General features: G+C 39.9%; 1 protein-coding gene and 1 long non-coding RNA gene across 6 annotated transcripts in view; one reads left to right on the forward strand and one right to left on the reverse strand.

Annotated features, from left to right (window-relative positions):
- Positions 1 to 23,842, reverse strand: part of SPIDR (scaffold protein involved in DNA repair) — a 200,983-nt gene that overhangs the window by 56,496 nt on the left and 120,645 nt on the right. For all 5 annotated transcript variants that reach the window (XR_014690366.1, XM_084511319.1, XM_084511317.1 and 2 more), the window contains exons 9-10: positions 12,699 to 12,909; positions 10,756 to 11,006 (exon numbers count right to left, since the gene is read on the reverse strand). Coding sequence is in view for 4 of the 5 variants with exons in the window: in XM_084511319.1 (XP_084367445.1) it covers positions 10,756 to 11,006; positions 12,699 to 12,909 (462 nt within the window). In the remaining variant the exon portion in view is untranslated. The remainder of the gene's footprint in view (positions 1 to 10,755; positions 11,007 to 12,698; positions 12,910 to 23,842) is intronic.
- LOC311432837 lies at positions 138 to 3,906 on the forward strand. Its single transcript, XR_014690375.1, has 3 exons — positions 138 to 459; positions 919 to 982; positions 2,590 to 3,906. It is a non-coding gene; the product is annotated as an uncharacterized lncRNA (long non-coding RNA).

The following is a 23,842-nucleotide window of genomic DNA, read 5'->3' on the forward strand; positions in this document are numbered from 1 at the left end:
TTTCCATCAGAAGCCCTTTATCCTGCGTAAGAGGTCTGCATGCTAATAGATGTCCTAGGCTAACGTTAACTAGCTACAGCTGGCTCACGGCTATAAAAAGCATTAATGAAAACATAAATACTAACTTCTCCGCTTCCCTCAGCCCGGACGTCAAGGCTGCGCAAAGGCATCACTTTCCAAGCGGTCTGTGTGAATGAACTGGCTGCTCCGAACCAGCTCGCTCTGGTTCTCCAAAGTTTGTTTACTGAACAGCGTGTGCAGAGAGAGACACACACACTGAGCATGGGGGCTGCAGGGGGGGAGACGAGCCACGGGGCCACCTGGTTCACCCAGCGAGTCTGCCCTCCACCCAGAGCCACCGGCTTCTGGTGACGGCTCGAATAAGGGAAGGAAATATCCATTAACCGGGGAACTGACCTACGGACATGCAAACGTCAGGCTGCGCTGGAGCTGAACACGGTCTGGTTCTTCCTGTCTATCGCTTGGCTTTGCTGTAACGTTGCTAGGCGTTTCGTTCGAACAAACACTGCTTGCGGTGACATACGCAGGCGTTAGAGCCCCCTGCGCTCTAGAAACTTAACACACAATTTGTGTCGTGCCAAATATATAAAAGCGAATCGCAGAAACAGACTCAGATTTATCAAGTGTATACACTGAAAAGGAAAAGACATCTATTCCTGGTTAATGGGAAAGAGGATGCATGCAGCTCTGGGGTTACAAATTTAGACAGAAACATCAGGATAACAGAGCGCTACAATGCTCAGAAATTTGTATCCAGCCAGGCTGCACATACATTCTTGTTCTCGGACTGTTTATGTGCTATTTTAAAATGGTTAATTTTATCCTGAAAACAACTGCTTTTTCAGCTCCTATGCACTTCAGTATGTGTATTTTTCTTTTTTTTCTTTTTTTTTTCAGATTTATTTCGCGTTTCGAAATAGCGGGTATCTTAAAAATTCAGCTTCACAAGTCCCATCAATAAGTAAGAATCACAGCTTTATTTCTTTTTAATTTTTATAAATTAATTTACATACAAGGCTGAACAGGAAATTTTGTATTCCTCACCCTAAAGACACGCAAAATTACGTTTAAAAAAGCAAATGCTATTTCCAAAATCATAATTCCTCGTTCTCGTGATTTTGTCCCATGCATAATTTCTTTATTTCCTCTGACTTGCATTACCCAAACAGCAACTCTAACCACATGGGTCACTTCCAAATCTAACTTCCACAGATTTAACAACTTGACAGAGATCACACTCAAGTTAGAACAGATCTATTTGTCCATGCAGGAGTTTCCTAAATCTAACATACAGATGTAACAAACACGCTATCTGACATGGTGTAAACCTTTGGAAGCATTTAAAAATTTGGCTTTTTGACATCTCCCCCTCCTCAGTGTGTATATCCTGATATCCAAGTCACTTCTTTCAAATCCACGACACTCTGTTGAACCGTAGCAGAGTTCCTCCCCACTTCCACTGTTGAAGTGAAAACAGTCTGACAGCTGCCAAATGTCCCAACTTTAAATGGCTGTTTTCTCAGAATATTATTGCTACAATTCTCTCCCAACCCCTGGCAGTCCAAATGTGGATGCTGAGTCAGATACACAGGACCATCAGAATATATATAGATGAGCTCCTACCACAGATATTCTTAATAATTACTAAGCAGCCCAGGCTGTAGCAAGACGCTTTGGCAGGGTTCAGCTCCCTTGCAAAGGAAATACAAACTTAGAATTAAATAGAAAATATCGAAGAATAAAATATATACTTTTGCAAAGATTAGGTGCTGAATGTTTTTGTTAACAAGTTCTTTCACTACCTATTTGTGTTAATAAGATCAGTTTATAGCTGTATATTGAAGGTGTGACATAACTTGTTCCAATCAAATTAATTTCCTTGCACATTTTTCCTCACATCAAGCGGAACTTACAAATTCTGGCATTTGTTCAGAGGCAGGGGAAAATACATAAACCCATCATTGTAGGACAAAGACAAAAACATCTGTAACCATTGTGACTAGATCATATTTGAGTTCAACAAGGGGGAAACTTGCTGCCTCAGAGAGGTAATTCACAGCAGGAACTACGTAGGCTCAACGGAAATGAATGGGCAGAAAGAAAGGTAACTCACACAAATGATATCTCAATAAACTTATGACCACTCTCACATTTCCCATATGAGGGCCTCAACTCCATGCATTATGTCCATCTCCAACTACCCACCTTGTAACTCCTTGCCTGGGACTCTCATTCCACGATCCCAACTACTTTTCCCATCTCTCAGTGAAACCGCAAGTCCAACACCATCTCTTATCTCTTATCCATCTCACTAACACTGTGTCCTTTGCTGTTCCCCTGGTAGTTTACTCAAATGGAAGTGAGTGTCTCCTTGCTGGTGGAGTTCCTCTGGCAGGTACTGGATTGGGACCACAACTGCACAGCTGTGGAAGGGACTGTCCCCCAGCTGTCAGGCTGGCACTCATAAGTAGTTGTCCTTGGTCTAAACTACTTGAGAAACCACTGAAAAATATCAAATCACTTCATACTTTCATAATAATTTCCTTAAAGCCATCTTTCTCGGTACAGGAGAAGATGAGACAAGATCACGCAGTGACAGCACAAGGTCTCAGTGCAAAACTGCAGCACAAATACATCGGAAGCAGAAAAGCTGTAGGGACTCCACTGCATCTTGCACTACAACTTTGCTCCTACCTGCTCTCTATACTTGTGCATACATGAAATTCAGAGGATAACTTCCTGAGCAGAGGACCAAGCATAGAAACAGGGAGAGACTGCCTGCTGCTTTCATTTCCACCTTTGCCTCCTGTCCACTGCTGCAGCTGCAAGAAAAGGCTATGGGGAGCAATCGATATCCTCACCCCACGTTCAGGTGGCTCTATGAAGTCAGCTTCAGACGCAGCCCCTGCATCTCTAGTCACATGGATCAGCAAACACCTCTGAAGTGGAGGAAGCAGCTGCACAAAGCCATTGACAGTAGGCTGCTGGTCACTGCCTGATGGGTCAGATTAGCACCTCCAGAAGGGCAGGAGCTGGAACTGCTGCTGTGAGAGCCTTCTCAGTGCCTGGCATACCACCAAAAGTAAATGTACTGGAGCTGGAAACCAAACCACTCGTACAGAGCAACAGTTTTTAAAATATGTATACAAAATCCTGATATCACATGATACTGAATGAAACACTGCAAGCATGACTAAGAATTACACTTTGCAACTTCATAATATCATTCTCAGCCCATTTACGTGTAAAACGTCTCTGAAATATATTTTGCATTGAGTTCCAGCCTTAACCACTTCTATAGCAGCTTGTCCAGAGGATCTCACACTGCAGCCAAACAGGGGCCTCAAATCACATATCTGGATTCAGTGAGTTACAAAACCTTCAAATATGTATTGGGCAGTTTGTACCAGGTGAATCTTTTTTTTTTTTTTTTCAGTTACTGTAGGATGACAATTACAAAAATAACAATCTCTTAAGCACCATTCCATTCAAGCCTTTACATCACAAATTCATCCCAGGCTCATAACTCTTCTCATTTGAGGAGTATGTTCTCCAGACTTTGCAAAGCTCTCTGTAGCAAAAGACAGAGATGATGTATTAAATGCAGCAAGCTGGAACATTTCAGCGCAGTTTGTACGGATCCCTACCCAGTGTGACACTGCTGACTTTCTCTGGCTGAGAAATGGAACAAGAATAGCAGGCATTGCAGCCAGTCACAACCTGAAATAGACTGGCACGTGAGATAAAACTTAAGTGTTTCCAACATTTATAAACACAACCCAGTTTTAAACCACAAAGCTTACTGACAGAATTAAGATGGTCACCTCTGAAGAACTTTATTTTTTGTATTTTATAAATGAAAAGTGCATAAAAGCTTATGATACAGATGTACAGGCCTGTGTCCCAGTAATATTCATCCCTTTCAAAGTCTTTCTTTTCTGAATTGTGTGCCCATTATTTCAAAACCACACTGAAGAATGTATTCCTAGCTCTGTCATCCTTGGGACAAGATACCTCCTTCTTCCCAAAAGAGTGCAATTACGTTCGTAAACACCTTTACAAGGAACACCCATTTTTTTTATATCCAATTTGAAGCTTTTTCAAAGATGATGACAAAAAATTATTCCTAAGAGTCTTCCTTTTCAGAAACGTGCTGTTATGTTAAATCTATGCTGGTATTTCTTTGCACACTCACTGATCTATACAAGTACTTAAGTTTGTGCATAAAGAGTGCTTATGTGCCCAAGTTGCACAGAAATTACATGCAATATTTGGGTGGTTTAGATTTCTTTTTCAACTGTTAGCTCAACATGTGTCCATCTAGGTATTTTTAACATTTATCACTGCTCATGGCTCTTGCCTTCTGTACCATGGTAGCAGGAAAACAAATTCCAGAGACACAATCTGGCTTTTATAAAAGTTTTGGAGAGCTCCAGCATGACTTTAACACTTCCTCCCAGTCAGGACTGAAGTCATGTATTCAGTGAAAGGTAGGGGTGTAAAACACACGTGGATGATTTCTGCACTCAGTTCTGTCAACTGCATAACTCTCAGAGATACAAAAATTCAAGGGGAAGAAAGGTCAAAAACAAGGGAAAGATTCCATACCTTTTACGTAGGCCATCTTAGAATAATTCTTGACAAATAACAGGTGCTGGAAAATTACTATTCCTGGTTTAAACCAGACAATGTACAACAGCACATACCCTGATTGTGGCTGTGGGGCTGGAAAATTACCTTTTCAAATTGTTCACTTTCTAGTCCCTAAGCTGGTCTCCACTGTAGGATAGCGTATGGAGGACATCGCTCTTCCCATTGCCCCCAGTTACACATTCCCTCCAAAATGGTTGGTTACGTGGGTTTGGCCATAAAACAGCCAGCAGCAGAAAATGAGGTGCTCAGGTATAATCAGCTCTCCCCAGCTTTCTGAAGCCCTGTATGCAATCAGATGCAGGAGGAGTGAAAAGGTATGGTGACAAGGTATGCAGCAGTGAAAGTGCAACTCTGCATAATGATGCTTCCGCTCTATTTATCTCTCTCTCTATTATTTACATATCTCTGCAATTTCTCTCCCATGAGGAATACATCATTAAGTAGAGCTACTCCTTCTTGGCCAACAAAAGACTCTTTGATGGGAAGGGGAGGGTTCTGTCCTCTGTGAACACATGGACATTTTACTGAACAGCCTAAGCACTTGATTATGACAGAGTCAGAAACTAGCAACCAGTGTCTTCATTTTGCTAGATGGATACAGGAGCATGCACACAGCCTTCGTTGGCCATCTGACAGTCGATTACTCTTCCTGCCCATCTGTTTTCTGAAGAGACAGAATCCGCATCACACTGGTGGTCCCTACTGGCTACTGTCTTCTTGAGACTCTTTTCAGCAACTTTACCACTGCCCTGACATATTTTAGAATAATGGCAAATTATTTAATCACTTATTCCCAGTGCAGTGCTAGAAAACTGTGGTATGTGTTGGGGAGGGTCCTTTTTTTTTTTTTTTTTTTTCCTTTGTACAGAGTGTATCAGATAACAGTGCTTTCACCTTGCCCTTGGACAGAATAAGATTATGTAAATATTTAGCGCTGAAAAATAAACGGCAATGTCAAATTAACAAATTGTTGTACTACAGTGGCACTGGAAGAAGCCCAAGTTCCATCTATCCATCTGCAGCAGCAGCAGCAGGGAAAACAGACTTTCAGGGCTATCTGGGCAACAGCACAGGGAACCCACAGTGTTAAACATACAATACAGGTTGATGTCTCAGCAAGACACCTTGATACCAGCGTTGTTTTTCCAACAGTCTTTTGTCTTCTGCTTTGGTGGCTGTAGTTTGAGAATTACAAAAAGAGCAGGGTGGAGGAAAGAGGGAATAATCCAAGTGTCAGGGAGTCTTAACCATGCTTAAACAAACAAACAAAAAACAGAACAGAAAAAAAAAACTTCAAAGCAAAAACAGGTTACTAGACCTTGAACCACAGCTGTTACCAGAACTATTACAAGCCTGTCAAGTAGCAATTAGACTACTTTGCAAGAGTATTAAAAGAACATCTTCACTTCTGAGAAGGATCTGAAAAGGGGAAATCAGAGAAAACTTCTAGCTTATGGAGTACTCTCTACTGCACTTCAGTTACCTATTTCCTGTTTATTTCCCACTTGAAAAATCACATCCCAGAAACATAATGTAATTTTAAAAAAACTTGCATTTATGACCATTCCATTTAAAATGTTTTCTTGAGGGAAAAAAAAAGGGACAAAAAAAAAAAAAAAAAAAACAACAAATGGAATGCTGTAAACAGATTTAAGTCAGCCACAAAAAACACTCTGACAGATGTTAGCATCTGTGAACATGGATCTTTCATGACAGTCCTTTCCAATCTGGGCTCTTTTCAAATTAAAAAAAAAAAAAAAAAAAGTGGAAGCCTTAAGTGTGCTTTACAAAATTTCAGCTAAGTTTTCCATCCCAGAAGGGTGGCTTTCCAATATGGTCTCCCTCCTTGAAATGCTAGTTGCAGCACTTGATGCTCAACTTTTAGTTGTGCATGCTGCCAGACAGGTTAACACACTGCCTACACTTGTGTTATGATAAACAGCGAAGATCATTAGACGAAGAGAGGAAAAAGGAAGTCCAACTCTGAAACGAGTTAGTTTTACAGCATTACACTTTGCCAATAAGGCAGTTTTAAACAGAATTACATAGGAGCAGACTACATAGGAACTTGCAACAACTTGCTAGAGTGTATAATGAATCCCAGCAACTGACTGCAATGTTTCCACTCAAAAAGAGAAATGTTACTTTCCCCACACTTCTGTTTCTTTCAGCCACTCAAACAAATGCTTGGCTCTTCTACATATTTTGCTCCCCAAGGGTCCTGCTTGCACAGTAGCTGGCCTTTCTGTTTCTCTGAGATCCGGCAAATTGAAAACAAAATATAGAGTAAAACTGAAAGAATTATTGATGGGTAGTGGATAGAGGCTGTTTACATTATTTTTTAAACTAAATGCATTGTCTTTCTTTTGTTCTTGGAATAGAAACTCATTGTAGGCTAGGGTGCTACCATTCAGGTGGGAAGTAGGTCAAGACATATGCCAGGAGAAGCGAGTGGAAAATGTCTTTACTCACCCACAAAGATTTTAAAATCTGGATTCACAGCTATAGCTAGCATTGTTTTATTTTAGAAGTGCTTAGCTTTTCCTTCTCACTAGACAACACCCTTTTCTGTCCAGCTTCCTAACCCAAACCTTGTGAGTGCTCTGACCAGTCTGACTGCCTCCTAGTCCTAAAAATGCATCTGTTTTAGCTTCACCAACTATCACACAATGATCCCTGTCCTTTAAGGAATAAAACTGACCAGCTCTATTTTTTACTGAACTCACGTGGCCCACTCAAAACAAACAGACACTGGCTAAGAGCAAAATCCAAATTATACACTGCTTTATCCCAGGAACACAAAGTACAAGGCCGACACAGTGAGTCAGACACCTCAACGCCAGAAAGCTCCTCAGGTTGACAGGATTCTCCCTGGGATTCGTGTACGCAGTCAGGCCTTTCTCAGAAAGTCAAAATAATCGGTTTTAGACAAATATGTGATGTATCATTTGTAAAAGTATCTCTCTCATCAGAAGGGAAAAAAAGCAGCAAAAAGTATGCCAGGAATGCTGGATAGGGGCAGACAGTCACAGCAAGTCATATTTTCTTCCTCCCCCCCTAAAAGTCCTTAAGCATGAAAAGTCCATTTGCGAGAACAGCTAATTACTGGGGGGGAAGGCAAATGATTCAACAATAACATGGGAAATGTGAGAACAATTTAAGTATGACAGAAGGCAGAGAACTTCTCAGTCTCTGTAATGGTTTCTCAGTGTCCTATGAAAATGCTGAGATACTTCAGCTGAACAGACTTAAAGTCTTATCACAGTGCTTATTTAATGTCTGACTTGAAGGCTTACTACCCCTTTTGCCCATCATTAAGAGGCAGTATCCTATAAATTTATCTTTACGAATGACAACAGCTAGATTTGTATATGGCACTACCAGGATTTCTGCTTTACTCTTTGAGTTTTAAGCAATTAAATGAATCGGTTTGAACACCGAAAGCATAGGTTTCTCCCATAATTTGCCAGACTTTTTCTAGAAACACCGCTTTCCCTAGTCTACGTTTCATTTCATGCCTCTATTCATCTGTGTTTTCTTTGCTCCCTGTAGCAACAATTTTCAAGTTATAGAGGAGTGCTGCAAGAGAAGATATACAATAGAACAGCCTACAATGCAAATCAAGTAACTACTCACCTACCTTGATATTTAATTAGAAACTGTTGTTTACAAAACAATGAACTATCTAATCCATCTGGCTTTGTAAAATACAAACGCTGCTTTCATGGCAGTTTTACTATGTAAAAAGAAGTTCAGGAAGAAGAAAAAGAAGGTTTTCTTTACAAAAAGAATGGGCCATCAGTTGGTTCAAAGGACTGCCAGAGGGCGTTGGACCCTTTAGCTCACTATCAGGTGACAGACAGACATTTTTGATAGAGGAGAAAGGTCTCATGTGGATGCTTATCAGCCATGAAAATAGCAGCTGATAAAGCAATGTGAGGTGTACCTCATGCTTCACTCTTTAAAAGAAGTGTTTATTCTCCCCCTTTCAAAAGAGGAAGGGGGGTGATTTCTCTCTTCAGGGTACCTGGATCCAAAAGACAAGTCTGATAGCTGTGAATGACGGCCACCAAGCTCTTTGAACTAGAACACCTACTAAATTTGAGGAACTTCCAAGAGGCCAGTTAACAACTGCACGTGGGAATACCCAGCTACAGCAGGAACTCATAAACAAGGGCTCTCGTTTTCATTTTATTTCAAATTCAAGTTTGGCCTAAATGCAATCTGAGATTTCTGTTTTGTTTCACCCCATTCCTGTGAAGGGTGTGGACTCAGGCAGGTTAACTACCTGAAACTGTGTGAGCAAGTTCAGTATATTTTGCATTGGAAGTTGAAAAGTAATTATGGAGATCTATCACTGGAACTGTGCTAGAATTGACGGCATCAAAAAATCAGCTCAAGTAAGAGACTGCCAACTGACTTTGGATCACATGTAGCCCTCTGGAAGAAAATCTACACAGAGAAAATCAAAATCACAGATTGATGTGGGGCTGATAAAAGTTCTTTGCTTCTCACTTTTTTGTTTGCTTTTAGTATGTGCAGTAGCAAGGACGACTTAAATACAAAGCAATGACTTCACACAACAAGATGCACCAATTACTTTCTAAAAATAATGCAAATTAAGTGCAATATATTATACGTAAATGAGCTTTTACAAAATATTAGGATCAAGGCTATTGACAATTACTTTTTTGTGAAGGATGACTGAGCATGTATTTTAGGAGAGAGGAATCTTCCTAAATTCCTCCTGGAATGAGGAACGAGTGCTGCAAACTATACAGTGGCTTACAACGTAGCAAGAATTTGGAAGAATTCCAGTATTTCAAAAAATCAAGAGGGACCTGCAAGCATGGTATTACCACCATCTGCGGGGTAGCTTAGAGGAACTGAAATTCTTCAAAGCTTTGAAGTTCTTCAAAACCTATTCCTAACTACATCTGGTGAGTTTTCAATGGGATCTTTTAGACTAATTGTACATCTCCATTCAGGTCCTAAACTCTGCAGGGAGGGAGATCTCCTAATGCCCTGAAAGACTGTTCTTAGAAGCTTAACATAAGCTCTGCCACTCTAGCTTGCTTCAATAAACTTCCTCAGTTTAAAAAAAATTGAATGCATCTGTCTTACAGAATTTTAACCCATCAGAAACCTAAAGTTAGTGCAAAACCTGAAGGAAGGAAATTTAATAATAGACACAGCCATCTTAGATACAGTTGCTGAGAAAGGTTTGGAAATCAGTCTTTGGTCTGAAACCTTGAGGATCATAAAAGGAAGTTTGGTACTGAGCAGAAGGGAAAACTATGCCTGGCACATCTTTTGTACTGAAGAAAACAAGGGCCCAGTTTTGATTCCCTACACTGAAAGGGGATCAGTGTCAGGACGCAAAGATTAAAATAGAAGACACTAAGAACATTGGCCTAAAGCTGTATGCTCTATGGGTTTTCCGTATAAGATTTCTGCATTGGTGTTAATGTTTTGACACCAGATCACTTTTTACTACAGAGTAGTTGAACTGCTGTGACCTCCAGATTTCCAGAAGTCATCAGGAGTATTTTTCTGTGGCTTCACAATGGCAGTTTGCACATGTATGCCTATGTTTCTCCAGCAACATCTGCAAAAAATCCCCATTTTAAAAAAGCCTTTAATTTTACCATCTCTTCCTGTATCTCTCTTCTGTTCCAAAAGACCGCTCTAGGAGCCTAATTTACAGTAGAGCATACAGGAGACTGGGATAGGTAAAATAGAAGTGGTTCATGGAACAGCTATTGTGTGAATCTCCAGAAAGAATATAGGATGTCCTGAACCATCACTGGTTCACATTAATTCATTTTCAATCTTCCTTTGATCTTTTGATGGAACCCATGAACTACAGACAGATCTGTCCCTCCTCTGGGCAGCATTACTTCTATTTCACGATACACCTATTAAAAGAATGCCCCATGACTGTCAAGAAACCTGCACCTTGCCGAATGTGCACACTCCTGAAAGCTGAGGACTATGAATGACAATTCAAAACTCTCTCCTCTGTGGTTTCTCATACATTACAGGCTCACCAGGAAAGCTCCCATGCGTCTTATTACTTACCTAACATTTAGTGGATCTGGATTTACCATGGGTGTTGCACAGACAGGCTTGTTTCCTTGAATCTGGCTTCTGAAACCTTCTCTTGCAGGCAAACAGTACACTCTTTGGATAACGACTCGTACCTGCACTTCTCTCCATCCCACTGCTCCTTGGCTTTCCACCATTTCAAGCAGAGAATCATTAACAGCACTCAGTGCTATGGGATGCTCTTTGGAATCACAGTTGGTATGGATTTGTGGAGCACAAGCAACCTGATGAAGGCAAACCCATTAACAGAAACATTTAGTGGGATGTTGAAACTTTATAGTGCTAAAAAGTACAAACATGAAAAATCACTCCAAGAAGTGAAAAATCAGTTTCAAAATACTTACTGCACATTAACTAACTTACAAAAGACCAATGTCCCATATTTATTACGGATTTTTAATAAACACTCAAGAGAGTTCAGCACTCAGCACTCTCCTGTGTTTGACTGGTGCTCTGCAGCAAACTAATTAAATCCATGAGAGATCAGGGTGACAGTAGGCAGAAAACAGAACTGATACTGGTATTTACGATTCTTCCCCTTGAACTGAGTTTCATTTTTACTTCAGTGTTCTGTTTCTTCCTTTTCTAATACAGGGGTAAAATCTGTCTGGAATACTTACAGACTTTTATATTAATGTGAAAATGAACAGGTGTTTAGTTTTGGAGGACAGGAATTTAGTCCTTGGACCTAGTAAACTCAATGTAAAATGTTTTAATTAAAAAATTAGATGACTAATGAAAGTATAAAACCTTAATCTAAAGGTGTAATCCTTAATCTATTCTTTAGCTGCTTCCCAAACTTATTTCATAAACAAATCATCCAAATTTCCAAAATAGATTTTATTAATAAAAACATGCTACATTTTACCTCAGTTTAAATAAGTAGTTTCATTAATTTTCATTTTAAAATAAATCTTTCTTTTTTAGGAAAACAAATCATACGGAAGTATAGCCTAACATTTTCCATATATAGCAGCTTCCCAGCATGAGCCAAACTTTCTATTTTCAAATTTTTTTTTTTTTTTTTTTTTTTTAAGCTGGTTGCAATGAAATGTTTTTAAAGTATTACAAACCTTACTACAAGTACTACCTACCAGTAGAGAAGCAAATTTACAGTATTTATAAGAAAATGCTGGTGTGATGATATGTTTGTCTATGAAGGACTTGCAACAAAACTTGACTACTGAGTTTTAAGTTAGATGGTTTTGTTAGGAAGTATTAGGGGAATAAAGAAATTGTTCTGGTTTCCACATACCATAGCAGAAGCTTTTTACCAGAGAGAGTTGTAGCAAGAAATTAGATTAGGATTTGCTTTATTTTTGAAATTGCTATCACAAACTATCAGAAACCCAAACCCCTTGAAATACACCTCAGCTGGTACAACAGCTAGAGACATGTAGAGTCTATCTGGATACAAGCAAAATCACAACAGGAAAGTAAACAAATTGCAGAGAGGCTGGAAAGGAGGATGCCGTTACCAACTGATGTGTGAAATGAAGGACAGGACTGACAAGGAAATGAGTTAAGAAACATGAGTGGAAAAGGGAATATTTATTAAAAATAATATCTTAGTAGCTATTATCTTAACAGGAAATTGATTTTATTTCAAATAATGCTTGGCTACTCAGCCATAAAGAATAAAAGAAAAATCAATGAAAAAACAAGCTACAATCACTGTTTAACACAGCAGCGAGACTTCAGCAAAATAACCTCTCAGCAGTTCATTTGGATGGGCCAGAAGCATCTGCTAAGAAAATATTATTAAAAGAAACACCACATATTATTCAGCCCTGGCTAAATGAAAACGGAAACCGAACAGGTCGGTAATTTAGGATTTTTGTTTTTGTTAGGCTTTCCAAACATCTGCTCACCAACTCTTACACAAAGCAGTAAACTGTGAACCAAATGAACCTTACCTGGTTATCTGGAGATTCCCGGGGTTGCTCATCATCAAGGTCATCTAGTTTGAACGTCTGTGCCAAAGATACAATATTCTTTCTAACAAGCATCTTTGTAGGACCTTGTGTCTTCTTGCTTGTTTCTAAGTGTTCACTGAGTAGCACCTTCTGACTGAAATATGTATTCATGATAATAGGGACGTCTGCATTTTTAAGAAGTAGTTTTTGCCTGGAAAAAAAAAATATAGTCAGCATCAAATCCTTTACAAGTTAAGCTACAGATAAACACACTATGTTAAGATACACAGAGTATTTCTCTCCCATTTGTTCTGTAGTTATCACAAAAACACAAAGCACGTTATCCAAATTGCAAATAAGCCACCTCATAGATACATTCAGCTGGGATCAGTCCTATCAGCACAGGCACAGCTCCGTGCCCTGCTGCCCCTAGCCATGGCGTACACCTGGAGTAAGCTGGGTTGACAAGTCCCATGAACTCCACCTGGCTTCACTCAAACACTGCTTGGTATCCCAGCGGTGTCACTGCAGAAGCAAGAGCACCAGGGATGCCTGTCTGGTTTCTGAGGTAAAGGAAGATGATTCCTTCTGTTCTGGAGGGGTTCAGAGAGCTGGCTCTGCTGAACCCAGCCTGGCCCCTTCGGAGCGGGATGTCCCTTTGCTCAGTGCTTCCCACGAAGCAGAATCCATGCTCATCGCAGCCAGTGTGGAGCCCTTCCTTCCTGGTTCCCCTTTCCTTTCTAAAAGCAAACTTCTTATGTCTTTCCTGCATATGATTTTGCCTCTCCATTTACTTCCTGCATGTTTGGAGCTGTCACAAACTTGCCCTCCAAGACCCAGTTTTGGTTTCTAGTGTTCATGTCAATTCGCAAATAGCTTCGCATGCAGCAACTTCTTGCCTGACAGATTAAGGTAACAGTTGCAGTATTTCTAAGCACATAATAAGTTAGTGCCTAAGCACATCTCAGTGTTGTTGATGCTGTTTCATATGCTGGTATCATGGTCATATTTAGAAATACACCTCTTATACTCACAGGATATAAATCTTCTGAAGTCAGCTAACAAAAACAATCAGTAATCTCATTTTCTAAAGACCATCAAAAGAGAAACAAAATTCACTTAGTGAGTTTATTGCAGGCTGTGTTTTTCTGCTATTAGATTTGTATCACTTGGGAGTAAAACAAGGCCTCCTGCCTTGGCAGCAAAGCCGAGCTGACCTGAGTTCAGAAGTTACCTCAGGACTTCAGTCTCCAGACCACTGAACAGTTGCATTATGGAGACGAAGCTAGCTCTCACATCCATGACATTAGTTGTCAAAATGTAACCAGGCTAATTAAAAGAAGAAAAACACGCCCTCAAAAATACACATTTCTGATCTCAGTCCATACAAGATCTCAGCCAAATGTTGCAATATGGTCCGCTTTATAACAGAGCCCTTTATTCTCTACACAGAGGATAGCTACATGGAAATTAATGCATGCATATTTTTAATGGCATAGGAAGAGTAGCAACAAATTATTAAATATAATCCCCATTTTTTAATAATGAGGAAAATAATGCAACATAAGATGATCTCTGCCTTTTAGAAAAAAAAAAAGTACACATTTTAAAGTACTCCTTTTAAAGGAGGCTTGCAACTTAAAAAGCATGAATCATACATACAAATTACAGAAAAGATTTATTGCTTCTATTTATGAACACTCACGGAAGTTATGGTTTGAAATAGAAAATCCATGAAAAGTTCCAGCACGAAACTGTGCACTGAACCTCACCACAGTGCCTTACTACTATCTGGGAACTCAGCAGACATAAGCAGGTAGTAGTTTGCCCTTCATGGCCATTCATTCAGTCCCTTGGCTCCGGGTGAGTTTAACAAGCGTCCCAGCTCAGAAGAGTATGCCAGTAGTTCACAAGGCTGCCAAACTGATACTGGCTGGTGATCTTCTGCACTGCAGGATTTACACTAAGGAGTGTGCTCAGCCAGCACACCAAGGCATCTCTGACCTTAGGAGATTTTCATGTCCAAGCTGTCACTACTCCCTTTTTTCTTAAGGACAAAAATGTATATAAAGTTTGCTACTCATCTCAAGCCAGTTTTGTCTGTCTTTACAAGCAGATATGGAATGAAAATTTTAGCACCTACTTTCTGGAGACGTCTGTATTCAGACCCAAAGTAAACAGGAAATCTCTCTGAACATGAGTCTGTTACGTCACTAATGCCAAAAGAATGTTTGCTTGATCTAAATCATCTCATTCTCTAAAAAAATACTGACGCTAGCACCAAATCATTCACAGGAACTCTGAGGTTTATGGTGTTATTTTTATTTTCCTGCTGCAGATATGTGCTGAGACTTTATTTATTTATTTGTTTTTAAAGCAGGCAGGTTTTTACTGATACTCAAATTACGTGTCCCATGGTTTTGCTTTGCCTATGCATTCGGTGCTTTGATTACTTTTTTAACTATTAAGAACTTTCTCTCTTTCGTTTTCATCATATCTGCACACGGGTAATACCATGAATTAATGGCTAGTCAGCATTTCCATGAAGAAAAAAAGAAACCTAAATACACTTTCAGGAGAGGCTCTTCACTTCTTTTATCTCACTAAAACCGGCTCCTGTAATGGATCATTTCTTTTAGACCCGCATACCTGTACATTGGCTTAGTAGGAACTCTTCAGCTAGGTCAGGGGAATGATCACTGCAGTCTACTTGAATTTTCCCTATTTTTCCTATTGGCAGATTCCTCCCAGGAAGAAATGAAAAAGAACAGCAATAAATAGAAATGATAACCAATTGAAATGAAAGAAAGAAAAGAATTTAATGAAAAAAGAACGTAATAACATCACTATTTTGTATACAGGTATATGGCTAAATGGAAATATTTCAACCTGGTGTAGTGGGAGGTGTCCCTGTATGAGGTGTCCCATGGCAGAGTGGTTGAATGGCCTTATGGTCCCTTCCAACCCAAACATTTCTGTGATTCTGTGATATTCTACTCCAAGAAAGGCAACTACAAGTGCATCATTTTCTACGTGCCTAAGCCAACTGAGCATATTCCAAATTTTGGAAACAAAACAAAAATGCATTTCTAAGAGAACCTGTTCTATGGAAACTGTGGTAAGACACAAGAAATCATGAATAAGGTAAAGATGTTTTAAAAAATCATTACAACACACACCAATCTAAATACTGTGAAATGAACACTGCTTTATACTTTTCACTGTGAGGATGAATTTTATCAAAAAATAACATAAGATAGAAAATACAGGAGGCAAGCATCCCATAATAAATACATAGGAGTGCTTAGGTTGTGTGGAATGCCAGATGGAGTACCTCCACTAAAGAAAGCAGTCTGGTCTTACAGATACCAATCTCAAGATTTCTTGACCATTAAATGACTGAGACCCTAGCCACTGAAGATGGACATCACCAGCTTCAGCGCTTAGATATTGGAACATATGAATTCATTTAATGACAACTCCTTCCTTTTCTATAAATTCTTCCTAGTCTTGCTCCGCTCAAACAATCTCTGTGGGATGGGAATTTTGATTATCATCATTACAGAAAACTCTGCATTGCCACTGTATAATGAGACATCATCTCATTAATCAAATTACACAGAAACAATAGAAAGAAAATGAAGTTCACTACAGGCTTAAAAAAACTTCCCTTGTCCTCTCTGATTTCTTCTTGCTCAGCCCATGACCACCTCTCCTTACCACAAAGGCCGCCATGTTACAAACACACACCCACACTTGTGTGCCCCAGTTCTTTCTGTTTGACTGGAAGATACGGACTCAGGCAGAGAAAGCCAATCCATTTGAAGCAGCTGGGGAAAAAAAATCCCTTCCACAAACCACCACCATGGTCCTGAGCTGCATGTGTTGCCCCAGTGCCTGAGACACCACAACTGATCCCCCAACCTCCTGCACCTGTCCCAGCTGTAGGTTCTCCACAACCAGACGTAGCCCAGCTTCCACACCAGTGGATCCACGTGTGTGGAGCAAACACACTATCTGCTGTGTTGAAAGGATGGAAAAAGTCCCCCCCCAAAACAGAGATTTAAGGATGGCTTTAAGAGTTTTCTTGTACACTCTGTAGGACCCTCTTCACAGATGAAGTGTTAAACGGGCACTTCAAGCCTTCTGCGACCGCTCTTCTCCTCTATCTGCTTCCCGATAAAAGCTTATTTTCAAAGAATGAGAAAGAGACATCATCTCATTAATCACATTACACAGAAACAATAGAAAGAAAATGAAGTTCACTACAGGCTTAAAAAAACTTCTCTTGTCCTCTGATTTTTTCTTGCTCAGCACAGCATATTTAAATGTTGAATTGGTCATCCACTTCCTTAATAACTGCCTTTAGAGGAAAGGTCACTTGTAATGACCTGAAGTAGAGACTGTGAACTTTTTACACTACAGGGCATTTTTTTTCCTGGTATGCAGACAATCAACAATTGCCGTAACTGGTCACATGCTGGAGTAACATGAGGCAATAATGTTATTTTTTGTCTTGCAGCAGCAGCTTCTCTCTCCAAGGATGTAGCTTGCTTTTTCTCTTTTTTTTTTTTTTTTTTTTCTCTTCCTCCCTCCTGTGATGAAATGGCTATCTGGCACAGCGGGCGCAGGAGATCTCCTTGCCCACTGCTCTGTTCATCGTGGTCTACCATGATTTCTGACACAAAACACTGCAGCAACCTACGGCAAGAAAAAGTTTCGACGTGAGACAGGGTCTTAATCCCGCTGTCAGACAGTCAGAAGGCTTGCAGTGCGGTTTGCCCTGCGCAGCCCGCTGTGCTCGCTTTCCATCCACGCGCACAGGCAGCGAGAAGCTCTGAATCTATGGCAGCAGTTAACTAACAAACCACAAACTTCCGCTCGGTTGCAATGACATCAAACAATGATGATGGTTCGTGAACTCGAGATGACTTTGGATCACTTTAAATTAGAGAACGCTTTTTTGTTTGCTCTCCCTGGGCATTTTATTGGCCTTTTTTTTTTTTTTTCCCTTTCTTTTACAAAGTGCAAACTGCTTCATGCATTTTTTGAAGAGCACAGTGTATTAGCTGAAAACTCTCAACACTTCAACGACCTACAGCATGCACTGTAATTATGAAACGGGCTAATGTCAAGTCTCAGAACAATGACCTCTGAGTAAATAAGACTGAACCTCCATCAAGCAGAAGGGCAGTCACATGCATAGAGTAAGAGCACGTCAGAACCTCATGCTGGTACCCAGAAGCACGAGGAGTCTTCCCCTGTGTGCATACCATACAGGGCCCAGCCCTGATTTCCTAGGAATCATTTATTTTGTCCAACATGGAAGAAGTTATTCATGCTACCTCTCACTTGGAGTTGAGTGCCCTTTGTTTGCAATTTTACCTGTGAAAAAACATAATGTGTCCAAGGAATGGCTGAAGCCTCCAATAACAATAATTAAGAAAAAAAAAAAAAAAGGCACAAGTCCAGACTGATCTCTGTCCACCTACGATCCGAGGACAATAACTATCTTTCTATTAGGCAGTTCGAATCAAAATGCAGCTTGGAACTGGTCTGTCTTCTGCCAAGCCTAGAGATCACCCAAACAGAGAATTAGCTAGTTAACAAAAACCTCAACATGACCAACATCCACGAGTATCTATTCATCCAAATGAGAATAATCTCACCACTCATGTGAGTCTCTATCAGCGTCATTTATCATCACTTGAACAATCTGTACAAGTTCTATGTGAGCTCACACTTTCAAAAGCAGAATTTCTTCCTTACTCTCAAACTCAAAGGCAGAGAACAAAAATCAGCTGGTATGTCTTTCTTTCAAATTATCTTACTCAAAGCAACAGTTTCTGTGGGACACAATAACTTAAGATTGTTTTATTTTCTCCATTAAAAGAAAAAAAAACCACAACTATTAACCATTGAGACCAATGTCCAGAGTCACTTATGTCAAATATACAATTCTCAACCTTGCCAGGTTTCCAAGGAAGTGAAGCTTCAACACCTCAGAATAGCAGATCTGCAGAAGATATATCAAAAAAAGCATTCAATCTATGTCTAAAATGCCTACTTTTAGAAAATGATGCATTTTATTTGTGAATTGCTAGACATTTGTCTCCTCATTGGAAACGTATTTTATTGGAGACCTCATTCAATGAATCCAACACACAGAGAAAAGGCTACACAGCTATTCAATCTATATATTTTGTTATTTACTACCATTTTACTACCAATTTACGACCATTTGTCAAACAACTTTAACTGAAATGCTAAATCTAAGGAAATTAGTACAACAATATAAGTAACGGGGGAAAAAATCTCTATTGTAGCCTAAGTTCCTTCTGTAAAATATTGTATTTTGCAGCAAAACTATCTGTAAACCTAAGAAATCACTCCAGTGAGAAATTATAGTACACAAAGCCAAGATTTGTATCACTGTATCATTTTAATAATTTCCAAGTAATCGTAAACTAACCACTGGCTTGCCATAGTACTAACCGTCTTTTGAAATGTGACACCCTGCAACATGAAATAAGTTGTATGGAAATTTTCATATTTAAGCAGAGCTCTGCTATAAAAAGTTTGTGGTTAGCATTATGCGCTCTTACATCACGCAGCCTGTGCTTTCACCTCTGCAGGGAGGTGCACCCGGTGCCTGCTGAGGAGGACGTACAGGTCTTGAGATGCAGGGAAGCACAGAGGGAAATTACTGTAATTAATCCAGACATTACAGGACTGGAAAGTAGGGAAGTTTCTTGAAGTTCTCCAGCCACTTGCTCTGGCTGAGAAGAAAGCACCTGAAATTTCTAGTAGTCTGGGTAACAATTTATCAAGACAAAAGTTAACCTTTGGCACCAACAAACGAAATTCCACTCATGGGCTGCACAAAAACTCTCTTGAGTTCACTGGGCCAATACTTTTGAGAGGATTTGCTAAAGTCGATTTCAGTTGTGATGCTGAGACTTTTTAAAAACCTTGTGCACAAGTCTGGCACAAACCAGTGTTTTAAAGGTTTGAAGTTCTATTGGTTAAAAAACAAAACAAAACAACTGCACATAATAAAGCATTAAACTAGAAAGTTGCCTTAAAAACAAACAAAGAACCCCCAAACACTCCCACACGCAGTACGAGGGTGTTACAAGTAACGAGGGAGATATAAATATCGTGGTTATCTTTTCATAATCGAGATGTTATGAAAGAATTCCAATGTGTGTGTTTACCCCATACATCAACTTGTGTCTGACTAGCCACGAGCTCATTACTCAGAAGACTTTTTCTATCTGCTTCCAGTGCTAAACTGCACGTAGGGTTTGAGGTAGCTGAGGGACGATGCCTGAAGCCACCAGAAAGTTGAGGGATATGTCGCAGGGATTCTGAAACTCAAAGAACCAAACCAAAGCAAAAGAACAGAAGCAAGCAAAATGCAAAGTAATGTCATATTAAAACTTGTGGTAAATGTCAGAGATTGCAAAAAAGGCTGTATTGGTGTCAGATCAGAGGTCCACCTACCTCAATCTCATTTACAGTAGCAAGCAACAGATGTTTGAGGAAGACCACAACAATAAAAGAAAGCCTGTAGTAAAAGTTTTCTAGAATGCTCTTCTGTAATAACTTCTAAAAACTTTCAGCTTAAGGACTTGCTGAGGCAGAAGCAGCATCCCCATGGTTAAAGAGTCCTCAGTATATTTTTTCTTCCATGAACTTGAGTCTGCTTTTTACCACATGTACATTTCCAACATCCACAACATCCTGCATCATCCTCAGAGCTCTATAGTGTAATCGCACGCATGTGAGGAACCACTTCCTTCGCTTTGAATCTGTCCCCTGGTGGTTACACTGCTGCCCCCCACTTCTTGTTTTTATAAGAGGTAGTGAGCAACCATCCTTCTTGATGCACTTCCTAATTAGAGATCTTTATCGTATCTCCCAGCCACTGTTTTTTCAAGGTGAAGATCCCTACCTGTCTTAGTCATTTCTCATAGGGAAGTTATTCCGTACCTCTGCTTGTCACTCTTTTCGGATATTTTTCTACTTCTTCTACGTATTTTTGAGTTTGAGGGGAATGACAACGCAACCTAAAAAAGTACTGTGAATTTCTGCAGTGACATCATGATACTTTTGACTCATTTCCAATAGGTCATACCATTCTGTACGCTTTCCCTGATCACTAGATGAAAATTAAGCTGGCACATTAATGAAACTTTTAGCACCCTAAAAACTCAGCCCTGAATAGTAACAATCCAAAGTCCATCATTTCACATGCACTTTGTATTTACCTACAGTTTCTTGTAGGAGCAGTCAAATCCTTCCTCCAGCCCCAGTTCTAGGGCACTCTATAGAAGAATGAACATGCTCCCCCCTATCCTAAGCATTGCAAGGATCACAGCTTGCCAGTGAAGAGGAAGAAAACCTGCATTTTGTTGCACAGAAGTTGTCCAATTCTTTATTTCTCTACCAGTCACCAGGACACAATGGAGATCTGAAGCAACAGATGCCTCTAAAAGTGGTGCAAACGTAAGCAGTGTGGCTACCCAGATGCCATCGCACAGCACCACCACCCCTGAGGTACCCAGAGGAGCTGCTCCGTGGTCCAGAAGAGCTCTGCAAGACCCACACAGGCAGCTGAGGGATGTGTGCTAGAGTGAAGAGCTTCAGCTGAGAGTTTCTTTACTATTAAGTGACACAAAAAGTCAGGGTACTTTGTTGGTGGGTTCAAGTTTGGAGGATTATCAGGGAAACTTTAACAAATAAATCCCATTTTAAAATATGCTGTCCAACATTTGGTAGTGTCTTTTAAGAGCTTGGAATTTGCTATTGGCATGGGTCTTTTGCAAGTCCGTGCTCACAAAATCTTCACATGTGCATAACAAGAATAAATACTTATCCCTGAGCAAAGTCTGGCATTCAGAAAGACAGCTTAACAGATACATATGCTTGATTTTGTTTTCTTTGTTATTCTCTTCTTATTTGATTATTAAACCTGACACTAATACAAAATAAAATGAAAAAACAACAAGCAAACAACCAAAACCACTAACAACAAAAAAATGCATCAGACTTGTTCTTGTACTTCTCTCCTGCTCTGCACATTTCCTGTTGTTTCTTGTCCAGGCTGTGGAGCAAAACCAAATTCTGGTCTGACCTCGAGAGGTCATTTCTTATACAGATACATCCGTGCTACCACCACATCAGTACAGGGAGAGTAAGTAAAAACAGGGTTCTGGATTCTGTGGTAATACAAGCAGGAACACAAAAGGTGGCGAGAACTTCTTAAATGCCACAGGGCACAAGAGCACAGCAGAAGACCCACTTTGAGCTAGTCAAACTCTGCTTGGACTGTAAGGTGGGCAGCAGCCTGAAGGCCTTAGTGAACCATGGCAGATAGATGGAGGTGGCTGCACTCCTGGCAGCTGGTGCCCAGAGTTGGACAGGCCTTAGCCCAAGTTTACCTGCACTGTGATACCCTTCAGCTTTATTGAGCTGTTCTTGGGTAGAAAAAACAACTTTTTTTTTTTTTTTTTTCATTGTGCTCACTGCTAACACTGATAACAGTGTAAAAAAAAAAAAAAAAAAAAAAAAAAAAAAAAGGAAGGTAGAGGCTGTGTGGATAAGCTACTTACCACATAAAACTGTTTTAGGTGAAGTCAGAATAACAATGCTAAAACCAGAATCTTCTCTATAGAAATCCACACACCACCATTGGTGAAAACACAGCAACACTAGTGGCAAAAGCAGGAACTTTTTTTTATTTATTTTTAACAGAATCATCCCTGTGTAGGCACTGCACTAGTGATACACTGTGCGAAAGGGAAGCATGGCAGTTCAGCTGGCCACAGCAACACGGCTGTTTTGTGTCCTATCAACAAAATACTCTTCTTTTTAGGGTGGAAAATAGCCTTCAACTGCATACATACTTTAAAGTTATCGCTCGTGAATTACTTCCAGATTTTCATTTTGCTTCTCTGTAATGGTACGTATCTTCTCACTTAAATCACAGTAGATGGAATCTATGGCATTGTTCTCTCACAGAGGAAACAAGGAAAAAACATCTGAGAAACAGCATTTAAACCTCAGTATCCTCAGTAACCTTGCCTTTTGGATTAAGAACACTGTTAGCATTCCTGTGCTACTTTTAAAAGATAATTGTACAGAACAAACAACAACACCTAATTCTAATATTGAAAACTTATACTGGTGGCCTCCAGGCCGTTGCTTAATTTTTGATTTGCTTTATTTCACTGAATGCTTGCAACGGCAAATAACTACCAGACCCCATCCAGAAGACTTTTTATATTGTATCGTATGTATTCATATGTAGTTTTACATGACAGAAAGTCTTTTTTTGGATTCATGCAAGAGGGCTGATGATTTGGCAGAGCAGACTCACTAATGCAATGAGATGCATGAAACCTTCAGTTGCTTCTTTTGTGATCTCATTAGCTCTTGTAAGCTAAACAGCTTCAGCGTGTTTTAGGTTCACTTTTTGGTTTTAAAGATTATTTATTTCTAGAAGAAAAACAGTCTTTTTTACTTCAGATAGAAGAAGAAGAAAAATTACAGAGGTATAGTGGAAAGATGAAAGCCTTTATTATTAAAAAAAAAAAAAAAAAAGCATACACAGCTATGCTTCTATGTTTCTTTGCAACACTTCAACATCTACCAGCCACATCAGCCAAGCTTACCTACTACAATTATCCATGTTGCTCAGCCATATGAGCACGGCAACTTGAGACCAATTTCAAGTCAAGTTGAAAGAAGGGGGCGAAGCAGACAAATCATTTCAGAAATAAAAAATAAGAACAACTTTTACTGAATGAGATCTGTATTTTACTAAAGAGTTTAAGAAAACCGAATGGTAACCTGGTTCATTTCTTGAAGCAATGTCATAGAGATAATAGAAATTCTACAAACCTGATACAAATCCACCCACCGAAACAGCAGGCCACCAGCACCTTTACACTTGGGAAATATTCTGGTTAGCAATGAGGCAGCGCCTCGTGCTCCTGTGTGAAGGACTGTCCCATCCTCAGACAACCCCCTCCAGCTAAGGGGCTCTGCGGGAGCAATGCACTCCCATAGCAGCAGAGTGCTTTGGAGTTTGGGTATCTCTTACTGCTGTCTTCAGCACAACCCTCATGAAAAGATCG

The sequence above is a fragment of the Aythya ferina genome, assembly GCF_964211825.1.
Source record: "Aythya ferina genome assembly, chromosome: 2".
Taxonomy (NCBI): Eukaryota; Metazoa; Chordata; class Aves; order Anseriformes; family Anatidae; genus Aythya; species Aythya ferina.